We start from the raw sequence: 18,565 nt of genomic DNA on the forward strand, positions 1-18,565 counted from the left end.
TAATGGAACCATACATCAAAAGACATAACAGTTATAAATATATATACCCCCAAAAGTGGAGCATCTACGTTCATCAATCAAACTCTTCTCAAGTTCAAGAGTCAAATAGATCACAACACAAAAATTCGGAGTGACTTTAACACCTTTTCACCACTAGATAGATCTACCAAAAAAAGCTTAAAAAATAAACTATAGAACTCAATAATACAATCAATAACTTAGACTTAACTGAGCTTAATTATAATCCATCAATGAATGAATACACTTTCTTCTCAGTAGCACATGGATCCTTCCCTAAAATTGACCATATGTTATTATGCCACAAAACAAATTCTAGTAAATACTGAAAAGTAGAGATACTACCCTGCATTCTATCAGACAATAATGGAATGCAATTAGAAATTAATGAGAAAATAAAAAATAAATGCTACTCCAACACCTGGAGACTAAATATTATGCTACCAAATGAGCAATGATTAACAAAAGATATCAATGAGGAGATTAAAAAATTCTTAAAAGTAAATGAGAACATTGATACAACATATTGAAATCTCTGGGACACTGTGAAGGCTGTTTTAACAGGAAAGTTCATTGCATGGAGTTCATTCCTTCAAAGAAGAAAAAGTCAACAAATAAATGACCTAACATTACATCTCAAAGCCCTAGGAAGAGAAGAACAAATCAACCCCCAAAGCAGCAGAAGGTAGGAGATAATTAAAATTAGAGCTGAAATCAATGAAATTGAAACAAAACAACAATTGAAAATATTGACAAAACAAAAAGTTGGTTCTTTGAAAAAATAAGTAAAATTGATAAACCCTTAGCCATGCTAACAAAGATAAGGAGAGAGAAAACAAAAATTATTAACATCCATGATGAAAAAGGAAATATTATGATGGACACAACAGAAATACAGAAGATAATTAGAAATTATTTTGAAAATTTGTACTCCAATAAAGTGGAAAATATCAAAGACATCAACAAATTTGTCAAGGCATATGATATGCCTAATCCAAATCAGAATAATATACACAATTTCAACAGATCAAATTCAAGCAAGGAAATAGAGGACTCCATCAGAAGTCTACAAACCAAGAAAAGCCCAGGACCAGATGGATACACAACTGAGTTCTAAAAGACCTTTAAAAAGAACTGACACCAAAACGTCTCAAACTATTTCATGAAATAGAAAAATTGTCGAAATGACCATACTACCAAAAGCACTATATAGATTCAATGGAATTCCAATCAGAATCCCAGTGGCATTTCTTATAGAAATACAGAAAGCAATCATGAAATTCATCTGGAAACAGAAGAGACCCAGAATAGGTAAAGCATCCTTAGCAAGAAGAGTGAGGCTGGTGGCATCACTATTCTAGAACTAAAACTATACTACAGAGCAACAGTAACAGAAACACCATAGCATTGGCACCAAAACAGTCTGGTAGACCAATGAATGGTACAGAATAGAGGACACAGAGACTAACACACAAAATTACAATCATCTTATCTTAGAAAAAGTGCCAAAAACATACATTGGAGAAAAGATAGCCTCTTCAACAAATGGTGCTGGGAAAACTGGAAATCCATATGCTACAAAATTAAATTAAACCCCTATATCTCACCATGCACAAAACTCAACTCAAAGTAGATCAAGGACCTAGCAATTAAACCAGAGACCCTGTGTCTAATAGAAAAAAAAATAGGCCCTAATATCCACCATGTGGAATTAGGCCCCAACTTCCTTAATAAAACTTCTTTGGCGCAAGAATTAAAATCAAAAATCAATAAATGGGATGGACTCAAACTAAAAAGTTTCTTCTCAGCAAAACAAACAATTAGTAAAGTGAGTAGAGAGCCTACAGAATGGGAGGAGATCTTTACCACAAGCACATTAGATAGAGCATTAATGTCTAGAATACATAAAGCATTCAAAAAACCTAACACCAAAAACAAATAACCCAGTAAATGGGCCAAGGAACTGAACAGACACTTCTCAGAAGAGGATATACAATCAATCAACAAACATATGAAAAAATGTTCATCATCTCTAGCAATTAGAAAATGCAAATAAAAACTACTTTAAGATTTCATCTCACTCCAGTCAGAATGGCAGTTATCAAGAATACAAACAGCAATAAGTGTTGGTAAGCATGTGGGCAAAAAAGCACACTCTTACATTGCTGGTGGGACTGCAAATTGGTACAGCCAATCTGGAAAGCAGTGTGGAGATTCCTTGGAAAACTGGGAATGCAGCCACCATCTGACCCAGCTATCCCACTCCTCAGTTCATACCCAATGTACTTAAAAACAGCATATTACAGGGACACAGCCATATCAATGTATATAGCAGCACAATTCACAATAGTTAAACTGTGGAACCAACCTAGATGCCCTTCAGTAGATGAATGGGTAGGAAAACTTTGGTATATATACACAATGGAAGATTATCTGCATTAAAAGAGAATAAAATCATGGCAATTGCAGGTAAATGGATGAAGTTGGAGAATATCATGCTAAGTTAAGCATGCCAATCCCAAAAATCCAAAAGCCAAATAGTTTCTTTGATATGAGGACACAGACATAATGGTGATTGGGGGTGAGCATGGGAAGAATGGAGATACTTTAGATAGGGCAAAGGGAGAGGTGGGGAAGGAAGGGGGAAAGAGGGTAGGAATGATTGTGGAATGAGTTAGACATCATTACCCTAAGTACATGTATAAGACATGAGTGGTGTGAAAATATTCTATGTACAATCAGTGTCTTGAAAAATTGTGTTCTGAATGTATAATATGAAATAAATTGCATGCTGCCATGATGTATAATAACAAATCAGAATAAATTTTTAAAAACAAGTTTGAAAAGCAGAGAGAATAACTTTCAGCAGACTTTCAATTGATGCTTGATAAAGACATTCTCAATGCAGTTTTCAGATTTTGTGCTCAAGTGTTTAAAATTCAGTTACCTAAAGACAAGAATGTATGAATAACAGAAGTGGGTACTTAGGGGAGAAAGATATGAATGTAACATTTTAGAATTTGAACTATGCAAATACTAAAGGATAATGATTTAATTAATGTATGTAATGCTATTTGTTAAGTACTAAGTCAAATCTAAAATGTAAAGATCAATATTTTCAGCTTAGGCCGGGCCTGATAGGGCATGCCTTCCATCCCTGCAGCTTAGGAGGTTGAGATAGGAGCATCAGGAGTTCAAAGGCAGCTTCAGCAACAGTGAGGTGCTAAGCAACTCAGTGAAACCCTGTCTCTAAATAAAATAAAATATAGGGCTGGGGATGGTCCAGTGGCTGAGTGCCCCTGAGTTCAATTCCTTTTAGGACCCCCCCCCCCAGAAAATTTCAGATTAATATTTTATGTTTTTGTTCATAAAATTTTTGCATTGGTACTAACAATAGGTATTTGAAATGAAAATATTTAATTTCCTACTTGTTGCTGTTATTCATTTTGAAAGTTTACAATGTGTGAGGAACTAGAGCAAAAGTTTATAATCTTTCAACCACAATATTGGCTAACAGGCCAAAAAGTAGGAAAAACAGTAGTGGAAGATTTACAAATTCCCACAACCACCTAGAAATAATTTTAGGAAAAGCATTTTCCTATTGACTCATAGACAGGGACTCTTGAAAATGAAGAAGAATTAGTACTAGTTACTTTCTTGCCTTTCACCCTTTGGTCAGACTTGGTCAGTGAGTGGAGCAAGACAAGTCAATCTACATAATTGAAACTGCTTGTGCAATACAGCTCAGGTTTTTTGCTTGTTTGGGGGTTTTGTGCTGGGGATCAAACCTGTGCCCTGGCTCTGTTCGTCAGCTTCCCCTCTTGCCATCACTATGACAAAATATTGAGAGAATTAATGTATAATATTAATATATGCTCCCAGTTTGGGAGTTTTGGGGCCTGTGGGGACTGTGGGGCCTTTAGGACAAGGCAGCATATCGTGGTGGGAGTACAGAACTCTCAGTAGCTCCCCCGTGGCATCCCCCCATCTTAAAGTTTCCACCAAGTCCTAACAGTGCCACACTAGGGCCAAGTCTTTAACCCAGGGGCTTTGGGGTACATTCTAGATCCAAACTATAGTACTGGTGCATGCTAGGTCAGTGCTGTGCCACTGAGCTTCATCTCCAGTCCCCAGGTCAACTGGAAATAGTCTCACTTCTGAATCAAGAGGAAGCACCAGGGGGGGTTGGGGTGGGAATAGGAGGGGATGAAACTATACCCAGACCCCAGAGGCAGAGTGCTGCAGGGGGCCTGGCCTGGAGGAAAAGGCTCTGACCTCCTCTTAGGTCCAAGTGCCTTAAGGAAGACAGGGACAGTCCGCATTACACTCTCTTCATCCAGGCTCTGCTCCCTCCTTTCTTTCTTTGGGAGGCACTGGCAGTAGAATTTGAGGGATGGAAATGACAGGAAGCCCACCTCCGTGCCCTCCTCAGTCTCCAGACTTCCCTTAGGGGCTCCTTCCCGCTGGTCCACTCCCCTGCAGCAGGTTCTTGACCTTGAGCCTGTGGTGGGAGCCAAGGGACCCAGGTAGCCCAGAGAGTGGAAAAGAGAAGAAAAAGTTAGGGCAGGCTTGGGAGGGAGTGAGACTGCAGGAGGGAGAGTTGGCTGGGTGTAGGTCCCCAGTGCCACCTTCAAAGAGGAAGTGGGACATGGGAGGATCCCTCTACCTCAGCTAGGGGAATGATGATTCTGCGGGGTCATGGTGGCTCTGGCAGGTGGAGGACTTGGTCCAACCGGATGCAGGAGGAGCGCGCTGCAGGCTGCTGGCTCTGGCTTTTAAAGGCTCTGACCTCTGCCCAGGTCCTGCCTTGCTCCCCAGCGCCTACAGGATGGCAGGTGCAGTGCCCACTACTCTTTCTTATCATCCAGGCTGAGCTCTGCCTTACTTTCTTCCTTTTGCTCTGGCCAGTGAGTTGTTGAAATGAACTTATGGGGACATCTCTGTCCCCTCCTCAGTCCCCAGACTGCAGGCTCTGTCCCACAGGGGCACTTCCTGCATCAGGTTCTAGACCCTGCGCCTGCAGAGGGGACAGGAGACAGAACTAGACCAGGGAGCAGAAAAGAGATGAAAAGATTAGGGGCAGTGGGATAGGAGGAAGTGAGCTAGCAGGAGAGAGCCAGATGGCTTGGTGCAGGTTTCAGGTGCCACTTCTGTCCTCACTGGGGGAGGGGGGGCACTGAGCCTTTTTGTCCAGGGGCCCAGGAGCATGAAAGAACCACAGTGAAAGGGTGTGGGTTTTCCAGCTGAGGAGGGCATTCACTTCTGCACACTAGGGGCTGTGTTGGGGCCCCTTTGCCTAGCACAGATGCCTCTATCATAGGTTGTCCTGGTAGTGGCAGGTCCAGTGGCTTCCAAGTTCATGTGTTATTTACTCTTTAGAATTTTCTTTTCAAGGAAAGAAAGGTGGGGGGAGGTCTCTCATGAAAATCAAAGAGGGATCAGTATTGTAGAAGAAAGAGACCAGGGGAAGGGAGGAAAGGAGAGAAAGAGGAAATACTGGAGAATTATATTGACTAAATTCTGTTGCTATATTTTGCATGTACAAATATGTAACGACAAATACGAATATTATGACAAGTACAATGCACCAATACGACTATGGAATTAAATTAAAATTTAAAATATCAAAAAGAATTTTCTTACATTTGAAATATCCCCATTTCAATCAGTAGGAAATTACTTAAGTATGGTAAATACACCTGCTAGAGAAATATTCAGTTGTTATAAAGAAAGAACATCTAAAATTGCATCTGTATTTTTGATAAATAACAAGAGCAAGATGAAAAAAATAGAACTTTCTTTAAAGATTTTTTTTGTTTTTTATATAATGCTTTATAATAATACACAATAGAAACAGGGATGGGGCTGCATGCACCAGTCCCTATGTTAAAGAAAGACATTAGAAAATAAATAGGCAGAATTGATATTGTCAAAATGGCCATACTTTCAAAAGTGATCTACAGATTTGATGACATCTCCATTGAAATATAAATGGCAACATTCACAAAACTAGACTGGGGAAAACAGACATAAAATTTATCTGGAAGAATAGAAGAACTGGAATAGCTAAACCAATCCTGAGTAGGAAGATGGAGGCATGTGACAGTCCCTGTTCACAAATTATACTACAGAGCTATAGAAGAAAGAAAAACTGCATGGTATCTGGAAGAAAAAAAAAAGGTATGCGGACCAATAGAATAGAGTAGAAAACAAAGAGGAAAATTCACATTGATATGATCATTTGATTGTTGACAAAGGTGCCACATATATATTTTGGAGTGGTTAAGAGAGAAGGGGGAAGAAATATGCTGTCTGAAACCCCACCCAAAACCCAAGAACAAGGTTCTAGGCCCTCTCTTTGGACAAGATTCTCCCACCCCCAGGTCCTATGGCCCCTCCTATCTGGAGGAGGAGCAGGCTCCCAATCAGGGAGCAAATCCAGTCATTACAGCTTCAGTCCTGAGACACCAAGGCCTACAGCAGGGCTGGGGCTGACTCTGGCCTGTGAGAAAGAAGGGAGGACCTGGTTGGTAGAGGAGGGATACACATGACCCAAGGTGAGCATGGCTCTGAGACTGGGAGTGACTGGTGAGGGGTCACCAGGAGAACTGACGGTAGGATTTCTTGAGAGAGTTGAAGGAACATCGGTTTCTTTTCCAAAGGTTAAAGATGCTCCCAAGAAGCCTTTGGAACTGTGATTCAGTTAAAGAACTGTGCTTTCTGGTCTTCTGCCAGTCGATTCCCTGCTATTCCTCCATAGAGCAAACAAAGATTGAACTACAAATCCAGAGGCCTCCAGAGAGTCAGTCACCGGTTCTGACTTAGCCTAGAACTCTCCCACTCACATCCCGCAGGGGCGACCTTTGGGCACCCGTGGGAGGGATGGGCTCTTTGTGAGCTATGAGAGTGTATGTGAAGAAATAAAGACCAAAAGGCAAGAATTATATATTTGCAAAGCAGGGGCATGACCGGTTGAGCCAACCAGAAGGGCCTGACTTGTAACAAAGAATAAGCCTACACTTGGTATATTTATAGCAGTACAAATCAAAGTTAGTTTTAGGACTTGTTTGTCCTCTAGGTAATAGCCTTATTACCTTAAATTAACTTATGTTTTATATTAGAATTGGTACTCATATAAGACATTGACAAATAATAGTTGTAAAGTTTGTAAGGAAAATACAATATAAAATTAACAAAAAAAACATTTAATTTTTTATTACTTATGAATTAAGGAACATAATTTTGAATATTTATTTAGTGATATATCATATTTTATTTATTGTTTGAATACAATAATGTGTATAACAAAAGTTTATCTTTTAAACCTAACTTTAAGTGAACTTGAATGATTATCTTAACCTGGATTGACATGAGAGACAGAGTTTAAGAGAGGTGGCCTCTACAAAGAATACAAAAGATTCAAACTGACACTTTTTATAATAAGAAATACATAAGTTCAATGAGCACAGGAGAAATATCTTCCACCTATTAATAATAAAATACAGGAAACAAATGAATGAATAGCTTTTTACCTACCAAATTAGGAAAGGTTTTCATTATCATAAAATCTAATATTGATCCAAGTATGGGGATACTTGGATCAACACTAGATACTGCTGGGTAGAATGTGAATTTGTAGTATCTTTCAGGACAGTAATTTTAAAATCAGTGAATTAATCCTTGATGGGATTACCTGAGTGGTGACCAGAGGAGGTGGGGCATTGAGGGCATGCCTTGGGGTATGTACTGCATCTGGTGAATGGAGTCTGTCTGTCTGTCTGTCTCTCTCTCTCTCTCTCTCTCTCTCTCTCTCTCTCTCTCTCTCTCCTCTCTCCCCCCCCTTCTTTCTGACCATCATTTGAGCTACTTTCCTCTGCCACATTCTTCTGCCACGATGTTCAGCCTCACTCAAGCCCCAATGAATGCATCCAGTCTTCTATGAACTAAGACCTCTGAAACCCTGTGAGCCCTCAAACAAACTTTTCCTCCTCTACAATTGTTCTGGTTGAGTCTTTTCGTCACAGCAGCGAGAAAACTGACTAAAACAATTCATAAACGGATTAATCCATTAAGGAGGTCAGAATCCTCATGAACCAATTATCTCCCCAAAACCCTGTTTCTGAACATTGCTGCTTTGAAGACCACATGAATTTTGGGGGGCATTTAAGATCCAAACCATAGGAGACTACCTTCTTTTTATAACATTTAGATTAGAAACCACTGCTTTGCCTTTAGAAAAAATCTTTGCCATGTGCTCAGATGTCCATCAGGATTCCATTACCAACCACTAGCACCTTCACACCTTCACCACACAAGTGCACAGGGGTGGACACCCTCCCATGGCATTGCATCTGTTTATTTCAGGTGCAGAGCAGAGAGTAGAAGGGACTAGAAATTGAACACGTTAGAAAACAAAGTTAGAGGAAACACTGGGCCCCATCTCACTACTCCATTCAAATTGTGGAGGTAAGGACATACATAACTTTGAGTGACATGGACTGCAGAGGGAGCCTGCTCTTAGCTGAGGACTATGATTACAGTGTGTCACTGGGGCTGAGGATTGTTCCATTGGCAAGGTAGTCACCTGCACATACCTGCAGCTTCCTTAGGTGCCCAGAAGCAGCATGAAGGATTCACATCTGGCTGGTTCTGAGAAGCACTTTTAACCTGTGGTTTAAAAGTCCCCTGAAGGTGTCAATAAACGTTATAGTAATCAGGTTACACTATAGTGTGGATATTAACGATATCAGACATCCACCGTACACATTGCTTCCAAATTTATGGAGCTCTTTCTTTCCTGATCTTCACAATGTGTCTACAAAGATACTATAAGCCCTGCTGCCAGCCTCCACAACTGTGCAAGAGGAGTTGTGGGGAAGGGGACTGGTGCCTGTGCTTCTGCACAGAGGAGATGAGGGCAGCGGGGAGGACAGCCCAGTGCCACACCTGCTATTATTCTCAGCCCATCGGGTGCAGTTAACTCACATTTGACTGGAAATGATGTAGAAGCTGCATCTGGGGTATGATAAAGTAGGGGGGTTAAATTTTTATCTTATCCAATTTTATAACAACTGAATAAATTTTAGTTATATACATTTTTATTTATATTTGACAGATTGAAGCCTGTTGATAAGGCTTTATCCAGGACCTGAGAGGGAAAAGTCACCATGGGGAAGGATAAAGCTCAGAATCTGCCCAGGATTTGGGATTATAGACAGGGGAAAGCTATCTTGATACCTGCCCCTCCCCCAGTGCCTTCCGCCTACTGGCCTAACCTATAGCCACCTGGTTTTAGACTGGGTGTAGGAATTCATCTTCTGACTCTCATCACTGCCACCCTGACCACCTGCATTGCCCCAGCCTTCCAAGTGCATCCCGTACTCTAGGTCTTCACTGAATATCCTGTGGCTGTGCATGAAGGACTGGATTTGTAAGGCTGTCAGCAGGAGAAGGTGTCCTGTTGGGGACCATCGTCCTGTCCACACTGTGAGCCAGACCTGACTTCACAGAGCTGGTCCCTGAGCACCTGCTGCTCCCAGGGTCCCCAGAAACATGCTGGCCATCCTAGCTCTCACCTGGTGAGTGTCCAGCTGGTGAAGGAGGAAGACTGGTCCCTGGTGCTGGAGAAGCAGGAGCAGGACAAGGAGAAGCTGCAGGAGGAGGGAAGAGGAAGGGCTCTGCTCAGCTGGTCCTGCGCCCAGAGGCCTGACTGGCAGAGGGCAAGACTCTCCAACCCTACACACTCTCCAGCCTTGCTAATGTGGGTGTGAGGAGAGAAATGCATTCATCATGTCTCCTGTTCAAGGATAACAAATTGTTAACTTTTACATTCTATTCTTTTCTATCTTCCTTAAAATCTGGAAAAACAAAATCTACTTTGTTTTTTAAAACTGAGCATCATAGTTCTAATCAATGATTGGGAGAGTTTCCCTCTGAGAATAAAATGATCAGGATTCTCAACTGGAAGGATGAGACCATCTAGGTTTTATTTGATATTGCTGGGAAAGGAAGAGAAGTATGTGGGATAGAACACTGCATAAAATGGAAGAGGGCACCTTGGTGTACTTAAATGCTGTGAGTTGCCTGATTTCATGTGTATAAAGTGCTGAGACATATGCCTTCTATACAGTAAGTGCTCAGTAAGTGTTTACCATCATCATCATCATCATCATCATCATCATGTCATCAGCAGCACTTTATTTCTACTCCAGCCATCCCATTTTGCAGGTGAGAAGACTCAGACCCAGGGACCCAAGGACAAAATTTAGTTAGGGACAGTGTTGAGACTAGTAAGAGTCTACAGGATCTAATCCATGGCTCCTTTGGAAACAAAATCCTCAGGTGCAAAAACCTTGGACAGAGTCCTGTCCAACCACCAACCACCAACCGAAATCCAAATCTCTCTCTCTCTCTCTCTCTCTCTCTCTCTCTCTCTCTCTCTCTCTCTCTCTCTCTCCCTCCCTCCCCCCCCCAGTGTCCCAGCCATGGGGTCATCACACCAGAGATTTCACTGTGTCCCTGGCTCTTTCTAGTAGCCTCCCTGCCCACCACCTTCAGCTCACTCATGATGAAGCTTCAGGTGACACTACCCACATGCTCACAGCCACTGCTGATGAGACAAGGGGTGAAACTATGACCAGTGTGGACCCAGTGACAGATGACTTCCTAGGGTCTTGGAATGTGGACAAGACCAAGTGCAAAGAGAAGCCTGGTGCAAAGGGGCAGAGTTACCTTTAGGGACATGCTTTATGATGAAAGGCCAGGCACATGATGGAGCAGAGAGATTGGCAGCAGAAATGGAAGAGAACAGCAGCCCTGCAGAGATAATGACACAAGAGAGGTGGCAGAGAGAAGGATATAGGGACAGTGGAGCTCCAAGACAACTCTCCAGCTTCACAAGGCCCAGATGTTCTTCCTCCAAACTTCCCCTTTGAATGACCCCAGTGTCCTGACAAAAATCCCCTTTTCAGGTTTCTCTGTGGGGCTTTTACATTTCTTCCCAGAAACTCGATTCTCCACATTCATCTCACTTCTCTTTCTTTGGCTTGAAGAAAAACAAATTCAACTCCAGTTGTTTTGAGTGGCAAGAGGCTGTTTGCTAATGACACAAGCTGTGTCCTGCCAGCCAAGGATATAAAGGCCATTGAGGACAGGCAGAAATCCCATTTACCTGACAGCCTGTGTCTCTACCCCCTCCTTCACCTACCTCTCACCTCAGACATTGACTTCTTCCCTGTAGAGATGGCATTCTCCCCTCTCCATACCCCACACCTTCCCACAGAGATCAAGCTTATATAATGTCAGTTCCAGGCACTTACAGAGTGGCATCAGCAATTCCATCCCAGTCCAGAATTCCCTGGGCAGAGGCTCTAATGATTGTGGTGTGGGTGCCAATGCCAATGCCTGAGGTCAAAGCTGCAGGATCTGGAAGTGGGGGCAGGGAGGGCAGGAGGAGTATTTTCAATACACCATGACCAATTTCAGAGCATCTTTAAAATGGGAACACTAACGGTACTTTCCCATCTGTTGTTCTGCAGATTGAATTAAGTAACACCAGGACAGCCAGGAAAATATAAGCACAGATTCTTGCACTATATTAATGACCCTTGATCCTTGTCATACTCTCAGCATGAATAGTCCACCCACAACAAAACTGGGCTCTCTGCCATCTGACATTGTCCCACAGGCTGAGGAAAACCAGCAGTACATGTGCCATTCTCAGAAAGCCCCCGAAAGACATTGCCTCCTTCTGTGGTTAGCCTTTATCAGGGATTTTCCCTGATGTATCTCCTGGAGTGGGATTTCCTGTGTGCTGAAGAGAGTTGCCCCCAGTGAGTTCAGCAGATGTGGCCCTTAGCAACCTTCATTGCAACCCAGAGGAACAAGGCATGTTCTGTCCAAGGAGGAATAGATCTGAAGCCCTGGAGGTGGGCAGGAGGCTCTTCCAGATATTCTTTCCTTAAGGGCTCTGCCTCAGCCTTGGGGATAAGGGCTGCTCCCCAGACACGCCACCTATGACTCTTTAGAGCTCTTTCCCTCTCAGTAGATAATCACTGTTAGAGTTAATAATTCCTCATATTAAACATTGCCTCTATAAATTACTCCATGGTTTGAGTCTCATGACTGGACCTAGGCTGACACCACTGCTCTCCAAATCATTATTCTGTATTATTTTGGCATGGCCAGTGCATAACTCACAAATGCCCCTTCCCAATGTGTTAGAGTCTGTAAACAAGTCAGGATGGCACCTAGTATTTTGCCAGAGAAATGTTAGAGTCTGTAAACAAGTCTAGATGGTGCCTGGCAAAATGCCAGAGGGAGTGGTTTGTGAAGTAACAAAAGTGAGCCATTAAGTGTGGAGATTCCTTATTGGTTGACCGATGTATCTAGTTTATGCTAATTAAGATAAGCTGTGCAAAATGTATAAATACCTCTGTTGTCCTACAATAAACGGCTCCTACTCCTGCTATATCAACATACGCAAGTTATTCGTCACCCCCCCCCCCCGGTTATTTTGCTGCAGCCAGACTGCACCACCAATGCATACTTTTCAGTTTCTATCAGGCAGGCATGGTATCTCAGGCTGAGGCAGGAGGATCACAAGATCAAGACCAACCTCAGCAATTTTTTTAAGTAGTGTATCTTTTTTTCTTATAATATTTTTGTTTTGTTTATTTATTTGTTGTTATTTTTAATTATACATGACAATGGAATATATTTTGACATATACGTACATGGAGTATCACTTCCAATTCTTATGGTTGTATGTGGTGTGGACTTACACTGGTCATGTATTCATATATGAATATAGGAAAGTTATGTCTGATTTATTCTACTCTCTTTCCCAGTCACATCATCTGCCATTCACCATTTACCCCTGTCCAATCCAGTGACCCTCCACTCCTCCCTCCCCGTATTGTGAGTCAGCATTCCAGCCTCAGCATTTAGTGAGGCTAAGCAAGTTATCAAGACCCTATCTCAAAAATACATAAATAATTTTTAAAGGACTGGCAGTATAGCTCAGTGGTAAAGTGCCCAGTATTAAAAAAAATCCTTTTCTTAATAAAAAGTAAGATCATGTAAGTAGATATTACCTAATATTTTTCAACAGGTTAGTCCACCTTTCATGTTAGTGTGAAACACATGAGATCATCTGAACAGGTAAATGTTGTTGCCCCTGTACACCCACACAGGAAGCCTATTGGATCCCCAGGAGCACTCTTGCTTCCTCTTGCAGTTCTCTCAACTGGTTTTGAAAAACTGGTCAAGAATCTTTTCAGAGGAAAAAAGAGAGAGAGAGAATTTTTCCACGTCTCATGTCAGAAGACTTGGGTAGCCCTTACATAAATCTCCACTAAAACACTGGGCATGGTGGCTCATGTCTATATTACCAGCATGAGCCTAGGCAAACTTTTGAATCAAGAAAAGCTGTTTTCAAAGGGTTTGCTTTTATCATTCTGTCACTCACCTCCCTGGCACGACACCACACACAGCCCATCACCTACACACAGGATTTCTACAGTGTAAAATATGACATGGTGGTGGACTCTTGGCTTCAGCACCTTTCTGAGACCCTTCACAAGAAGCAGGCCCCTGTCTTACTCCACCAAAAAACATTGGAAGCGCTTGAAGAACTGTAGCAACTGTAGCAACTGTAAACACAGAAAGGGGAGACCAGACAGCAAAGATGTGCAGATCTTGGTGATTGCCCTTTGCTCTGGTCCAGGAACTGTAAAATTCTGACCTGTGCCAGGCAGTTGTGGCAATCCTGGGCATACAGCGGCACCTAGTGGTGGCACAGCTGCCTCTTGGAAAACCTCACAGGACAAAGTTAACCAGAGAGACTGAAATAAATATACATACTTCAAACATTATATTGCACATGAAAAAAATACACACAACATTATCACTTTTTTGTAGTAGGGATCGAACTCAGGAGCACTCAAACACTGAGCCACATCACCAACCCTATTTTGTATTTTACTTATAAAGACAGAGTCTCACGGAGCTGCTTAGTGCCTCCCTATTGCTGAGGCTGCAATCCCCCTGTCTCTCTCAGCCTCTTGAAGCTGAGGCAGGAGGATTGCAAGTTCAAAGCCAGCTTCAGCATTTAGTGAGACCCTATGTAAGAAATTTAGGCATACCCCATCTCTAAATAAAATATAAAAACGTCCGGGGATGTGACTCAGTGGTTAAGTGCCCCCTTGGTTCAATCCCTGGTGGTGTGTGTGTGTGTGTGTGTGTGTATATATATATATATATATATATATATATATATATATATATATATTCACATTTCACAGAAAATTCAAACATAGTGTATAGACTGCATAAATTGTCTCCCCCATGCAAGTCTGCATCCTCTGGTATCGCGGGGTGCCAGACCCTGACAGGGTAATTCCTGCTCAAGAACTGTGACCCATCTGAGAAATAGAAACTCTGAAATAATGAGAAATACAGACAGAGCCAGAATTACATAAGCAGAGCGCCTGATAGGTCTTCCAGTACTGCTAGGAACTGGAACAGAATGACTAAAAATGGCTCTGATTCTTTATTGAAGGGGGAGTAGGTGAAGGACAGGGATAAGGTTTCAGTGAGTGGAGTCTTGGGTACTTGCTTCTGGGTGGCAGGGGTCTTGCAGTAAACAGGTTGATTGGCATTTTGGCAAGCCATCTCCTAGAGACTGTTAGCTCTGGTGGGTCACCCCATCTCTGATGTTGTACTGAACTTTTGATGGAGCTGGGTAGGAAGCCACATAAACCAAGCATTCTCAAACCATCAGGGTTGCCACTGAGAGTTCCCAGTACCAGGCTTTCCTGGCCAATGGCTTCCACATGGATTTGGTTGGTGCACAGTTAATTCACAGATGGCACTCTGATATTAGCCACATACTCAAGATAAAAAGTTTTAGCCCACGGGGTGGCGCCCGCATGCCTGTAATCCCAGTGGCTGGAGAGGGTGAGACTTGAGGATCAGAGTTCAAAGCCAGCCTCAGCAACTTAGCAAGGGTGTAAACAACTCAGTGAGAGCCTGTTTCTAAATAAAATACAAAATAGGGCTGGGGATGTGGCTCAGTGGCCCAGTGCCCCTGAGTTCAATCCCTGGTACTACACACCCTCAAAAAAAAAAAAAAAAGATAAAAAGTTTTACAGGATTATTTGTTATTCTCTCAGGGAGTATTAACACAATTTCAACACATAGAAATGTATTCTCCATTGGAAATTGTTAGAGTCTGTAAACAAGTCAGGATGGCACCTGGCATTTTGCCAGAGGGAGTAATTTATGAAGTAACCCCAGTGAGCCATTAAGTATGGAGATTTCTTATTGGTTGACTGCTGTATCTATTTTATGTTTATTAAGATAAGCTATGTGAAATGTATATATACCACTCCTGTCCTACAATAAACGGCTCCCACTCCTGCTGTATCAATGTACACAAGTTGCTCGTCACCCCCCCCCCCATTATTTTGATGCAGCCGGACTACAGCAGGAAATTTTCTTTCTTTTACACTTACTATGAATACTGTGATATTCTTGTTGAGAGGAGATGTACCAGTTTGCACTCCTATCACAGTAACAGTTTCATTTCCCTTTCCAACTCTGGGTCTTAACAATCACAAGTTTTAAAAAATGTTGCCCTCGATGAAATGATGCACTTTTAAATTGGATGGATCTGCACGGCAATTCATTCTAGGAAATTGTATAGAGGTTTATACAAGTATGGTTATTGCAACATTCTCTTTTATTAAGTAACTAAAAGGAGACCATCTTTATTTTCCTCAATAGACAGCTGGCTGCACATAAATCTGACAGTCGTTCCATAAATTGCCATACAGAGTTAAAAAGAAAAGTGGTTCAATGCGCTGGTCTGGGAAAATCTTCAAGGTGTATATTATTTTAAGATATAAGCTGAGAGCAACAGAACATATACGGGCTCATATTTGCTTTGAAAATAAGCATTAACACATAGACACAGCTCTCCTTTTCCTAACGATGAAGTGTTCCCATAACCTATTCCAAGTTTGTCGGTTTTTAGGGAAAAAAAAATTATTTGAAAAGCCAAAAGTATCAACTCCTGTGATTCCGCAGTGCCTACAATCAATCAACCATATTGTCAGATCAGAACAAGAACAGGGTCCCAGCCCAGAAACTTGAAGGAGTCGCTGGCAAACAGTTGGTAGCAAACAGCTGGAATGGAGTGCTCTGGATGCAACTAAGCATCCCCTCCCCAGGTTCCCAAGGGCACAGCTCCTCACCCACCTCCCAGCCAGGTACAGCAACAGCTGCCTGACTGGAGGCTACCACTAGACACAAAACTGCTCTGCTTTTTTAAACACACGTTTAAGAAGAAGGGGGGAAAAAAAACCCAGCAAATCATGATTGGGGGGAAAACTTGCAATACTTGTTTTGGATAAAACAATTTTTACAGAAAAGAAAAGAACAGAGGGAGAAGCCAAGGGAAAGCGGCCTTAGTTGAGCAAATGCAAAGTCTGAAAGTTGACATCAAAGCACTGAAACTATGTGCTGGCACCTATGACTGCTGCCTTGACCCTCTGCCTTGCCCTAACCGCTGCCCCTCCCGCGTGGCCACCGCACCCCTGTGCCATCATTTCCTGATCACTGAGCAAGTCTATTGTCAAGTCTTTGGGAAAGCAGGCTTCCTTTGACAGCTATGGACAACCAAGTATATTGTTGCAGTTGTGTTTAGTGCTTCCTTCTGTGGAACTACCTTATGTACTGTATAGGTATCTGCTTGATTTTAGGAATGTTCACATGCCCAAGTTGGGCTGACCATTTTTCCTTATGCTCATGTCAACTACAGTTACAGCTATGGGAATTTTTAAGTTCTTCCCCACCCCCACCCCACCCCCTACCCCACCAGTGATGAGAATCATTCCCTGGGCACTCCCACAAGCAGGGGACTTCCAACCTGGCTCACTCTGCGCTCTCTCTGCTCCATTCACTCGCTTGCTCCCGCCTCCCTTCACAGTCAGGGTTGCTGCTATTGAAGGAGGATGCCTTCAACAGGGTGCACTGGCTATTAATTTATTTTTGATTCTGTATTTGGTTGGTTTATGATTGTGTCCGTTAAGTCCCACAACAAGCCAGAGTGCTTCTGTTTTGGGGAGTGGAGAAGGTGAATTTCAGTTTGTTTCTAAGAAGGCTTTTAAGAGGACCTCCCTGTTCTGGTGATAAGAAAAAAAAATTATCTGTATGTGTTCAGTACAGACAGAACCATTAAAGGCCTAACTGTACAGCACATGAACAAGACTCAAGATTCTGGAGAGACTGAGGATCTCTAAAATGGCAAAAGATCTACACATTACTTCATTCACGTGGATTCAGCTTACTGCTCAGTGTGAGGCAAATTAAAGTTGGGATTGTAAGAACGTCCTGAGAAGTGCTCCCCACATACTTCCTATGATTGAATCAGTGGATGTTGAGCCCACAGATATGTAGGACTGACTATGTGCTCATTTAACAGCCTTGTTATTCGCACTGTAGTTTTTTCAGAATATTTTAAATATCTTTTTCGTTAGAAATGACATTTGTAAACTATTTAAAGATATAAAATATCAGTGATATGTGCAAATAACAAAGGATAATGATTTAATTATTGTTATATGATGCTATTTATTAAGTACTAAGTCAAATCTAAAATGCAAAGATCAAGTTCCAGCAGAGAGCATAGTGAGAAATGGGACCCTGGACCCGCGGGCTGCCAGGTCTCCTGCTCCAATCCTGTCTGTCCCAGCTGAAGCCGCCACAGCCCAGGACGTGGCGCCTTTGGGTGGCTGCAGGGGTGGCGCTGCCAGAAGAATGGTGGAGGCCGGCTGGGGCTTAGAGGTCCCAAGGAGAGGGGACGCCCAAAAGCGTGGCCATGGTTTGGCCAGTGGAGACTCACAGATTAGCGCCCTCCGTGAGCGCCCGGGGCCCGGCTCCTGGAGAACACGCCTTGTCCTGGCAACCTGGAGCCATCAGGGCAGGTGAGCGAAGCCCCCGCTGACGAGGACGGGTGGGAGGGTTATGGCCTCGGGCGGCTGGTGTTGGTTCTACCAAGGAGAAACGGTAGAGTCACCTTAGAGTCACCAGCCGCACCTGCCCAATAGGAACCGGCCGCCACCCTCTGGGAAGATTTCCTGCGCCTTTGTAGAAGGCCCCTGTGTATAATAGGCAAAAGCTTCTCTCCACCTGTCCCCCAAACTTAAAACTTGTGCTATGTCTGGACCTTCTAAATGGGAAGAGGATGCCCGACGTGTGCACCTGTGATAGAGTTAGAAAATAACACTTGTTTAAATGCCCACTTGTTTAAATCAATCAGAAATGCGTTCTGGAAGTGACTTTGAAATGAATTTGTTAGACCACCTCTAGGAGCGACACTTGTCCACCTTTGTTCAGTGGGTTGTTGGACATGGAGAAAACTGACCATGAGAAGGAGGTCCTGTGCCACACTGGTTTTACCTAAAAGACATTTTTCATATAATAACCGTTGTTTTCTGTGTGCATTTTATTCCTCATTAGTCTATTTATAGTTGAAAATGCTAAG

The 18,565-nt window shown here is 42.6% G+C and overlaps 1 protein-coding gene across 1 annotated transcript in view; it reads left to right on the plus strand.

Annotated features, from left to right (window-relative positions):
• LOC144256656 (retinoic acid early transcript 1E-like) overlaps window positions 1–18,009 on the plus strand; it is a 39,306-nt gene extending 21,297 nt beyond the window's left edge. The window contains exon 5 of the mRNA XM_077802022.1: window positions 17,774–18,009. Within this exon, the coding sequence (XP_077658148.1) occupies window positions 17,774–18,009 (236 nt within the window). The remainder of the gene's footprint in view (window positions 1–17,773) is intronic.
• Window positions 18,010–18,565: the final 556 nt, after the last annotated feature.

This window comes from Urocitellus parryii, chromosome 8, assembly GCF_045843805.1.
Source record: "Urocitellus parryii isolate mUroPar1 chromosome 8, mUroPar1.hap1, whole genome shotgun sequence".
NCBI classification, from domain to species: domain Eukaryota; kingdom Metazoa; phylum Chordata; class Mammalia; order Rodentia; family Sciuridae; genus Urocitellus; species Urocitellus parryii.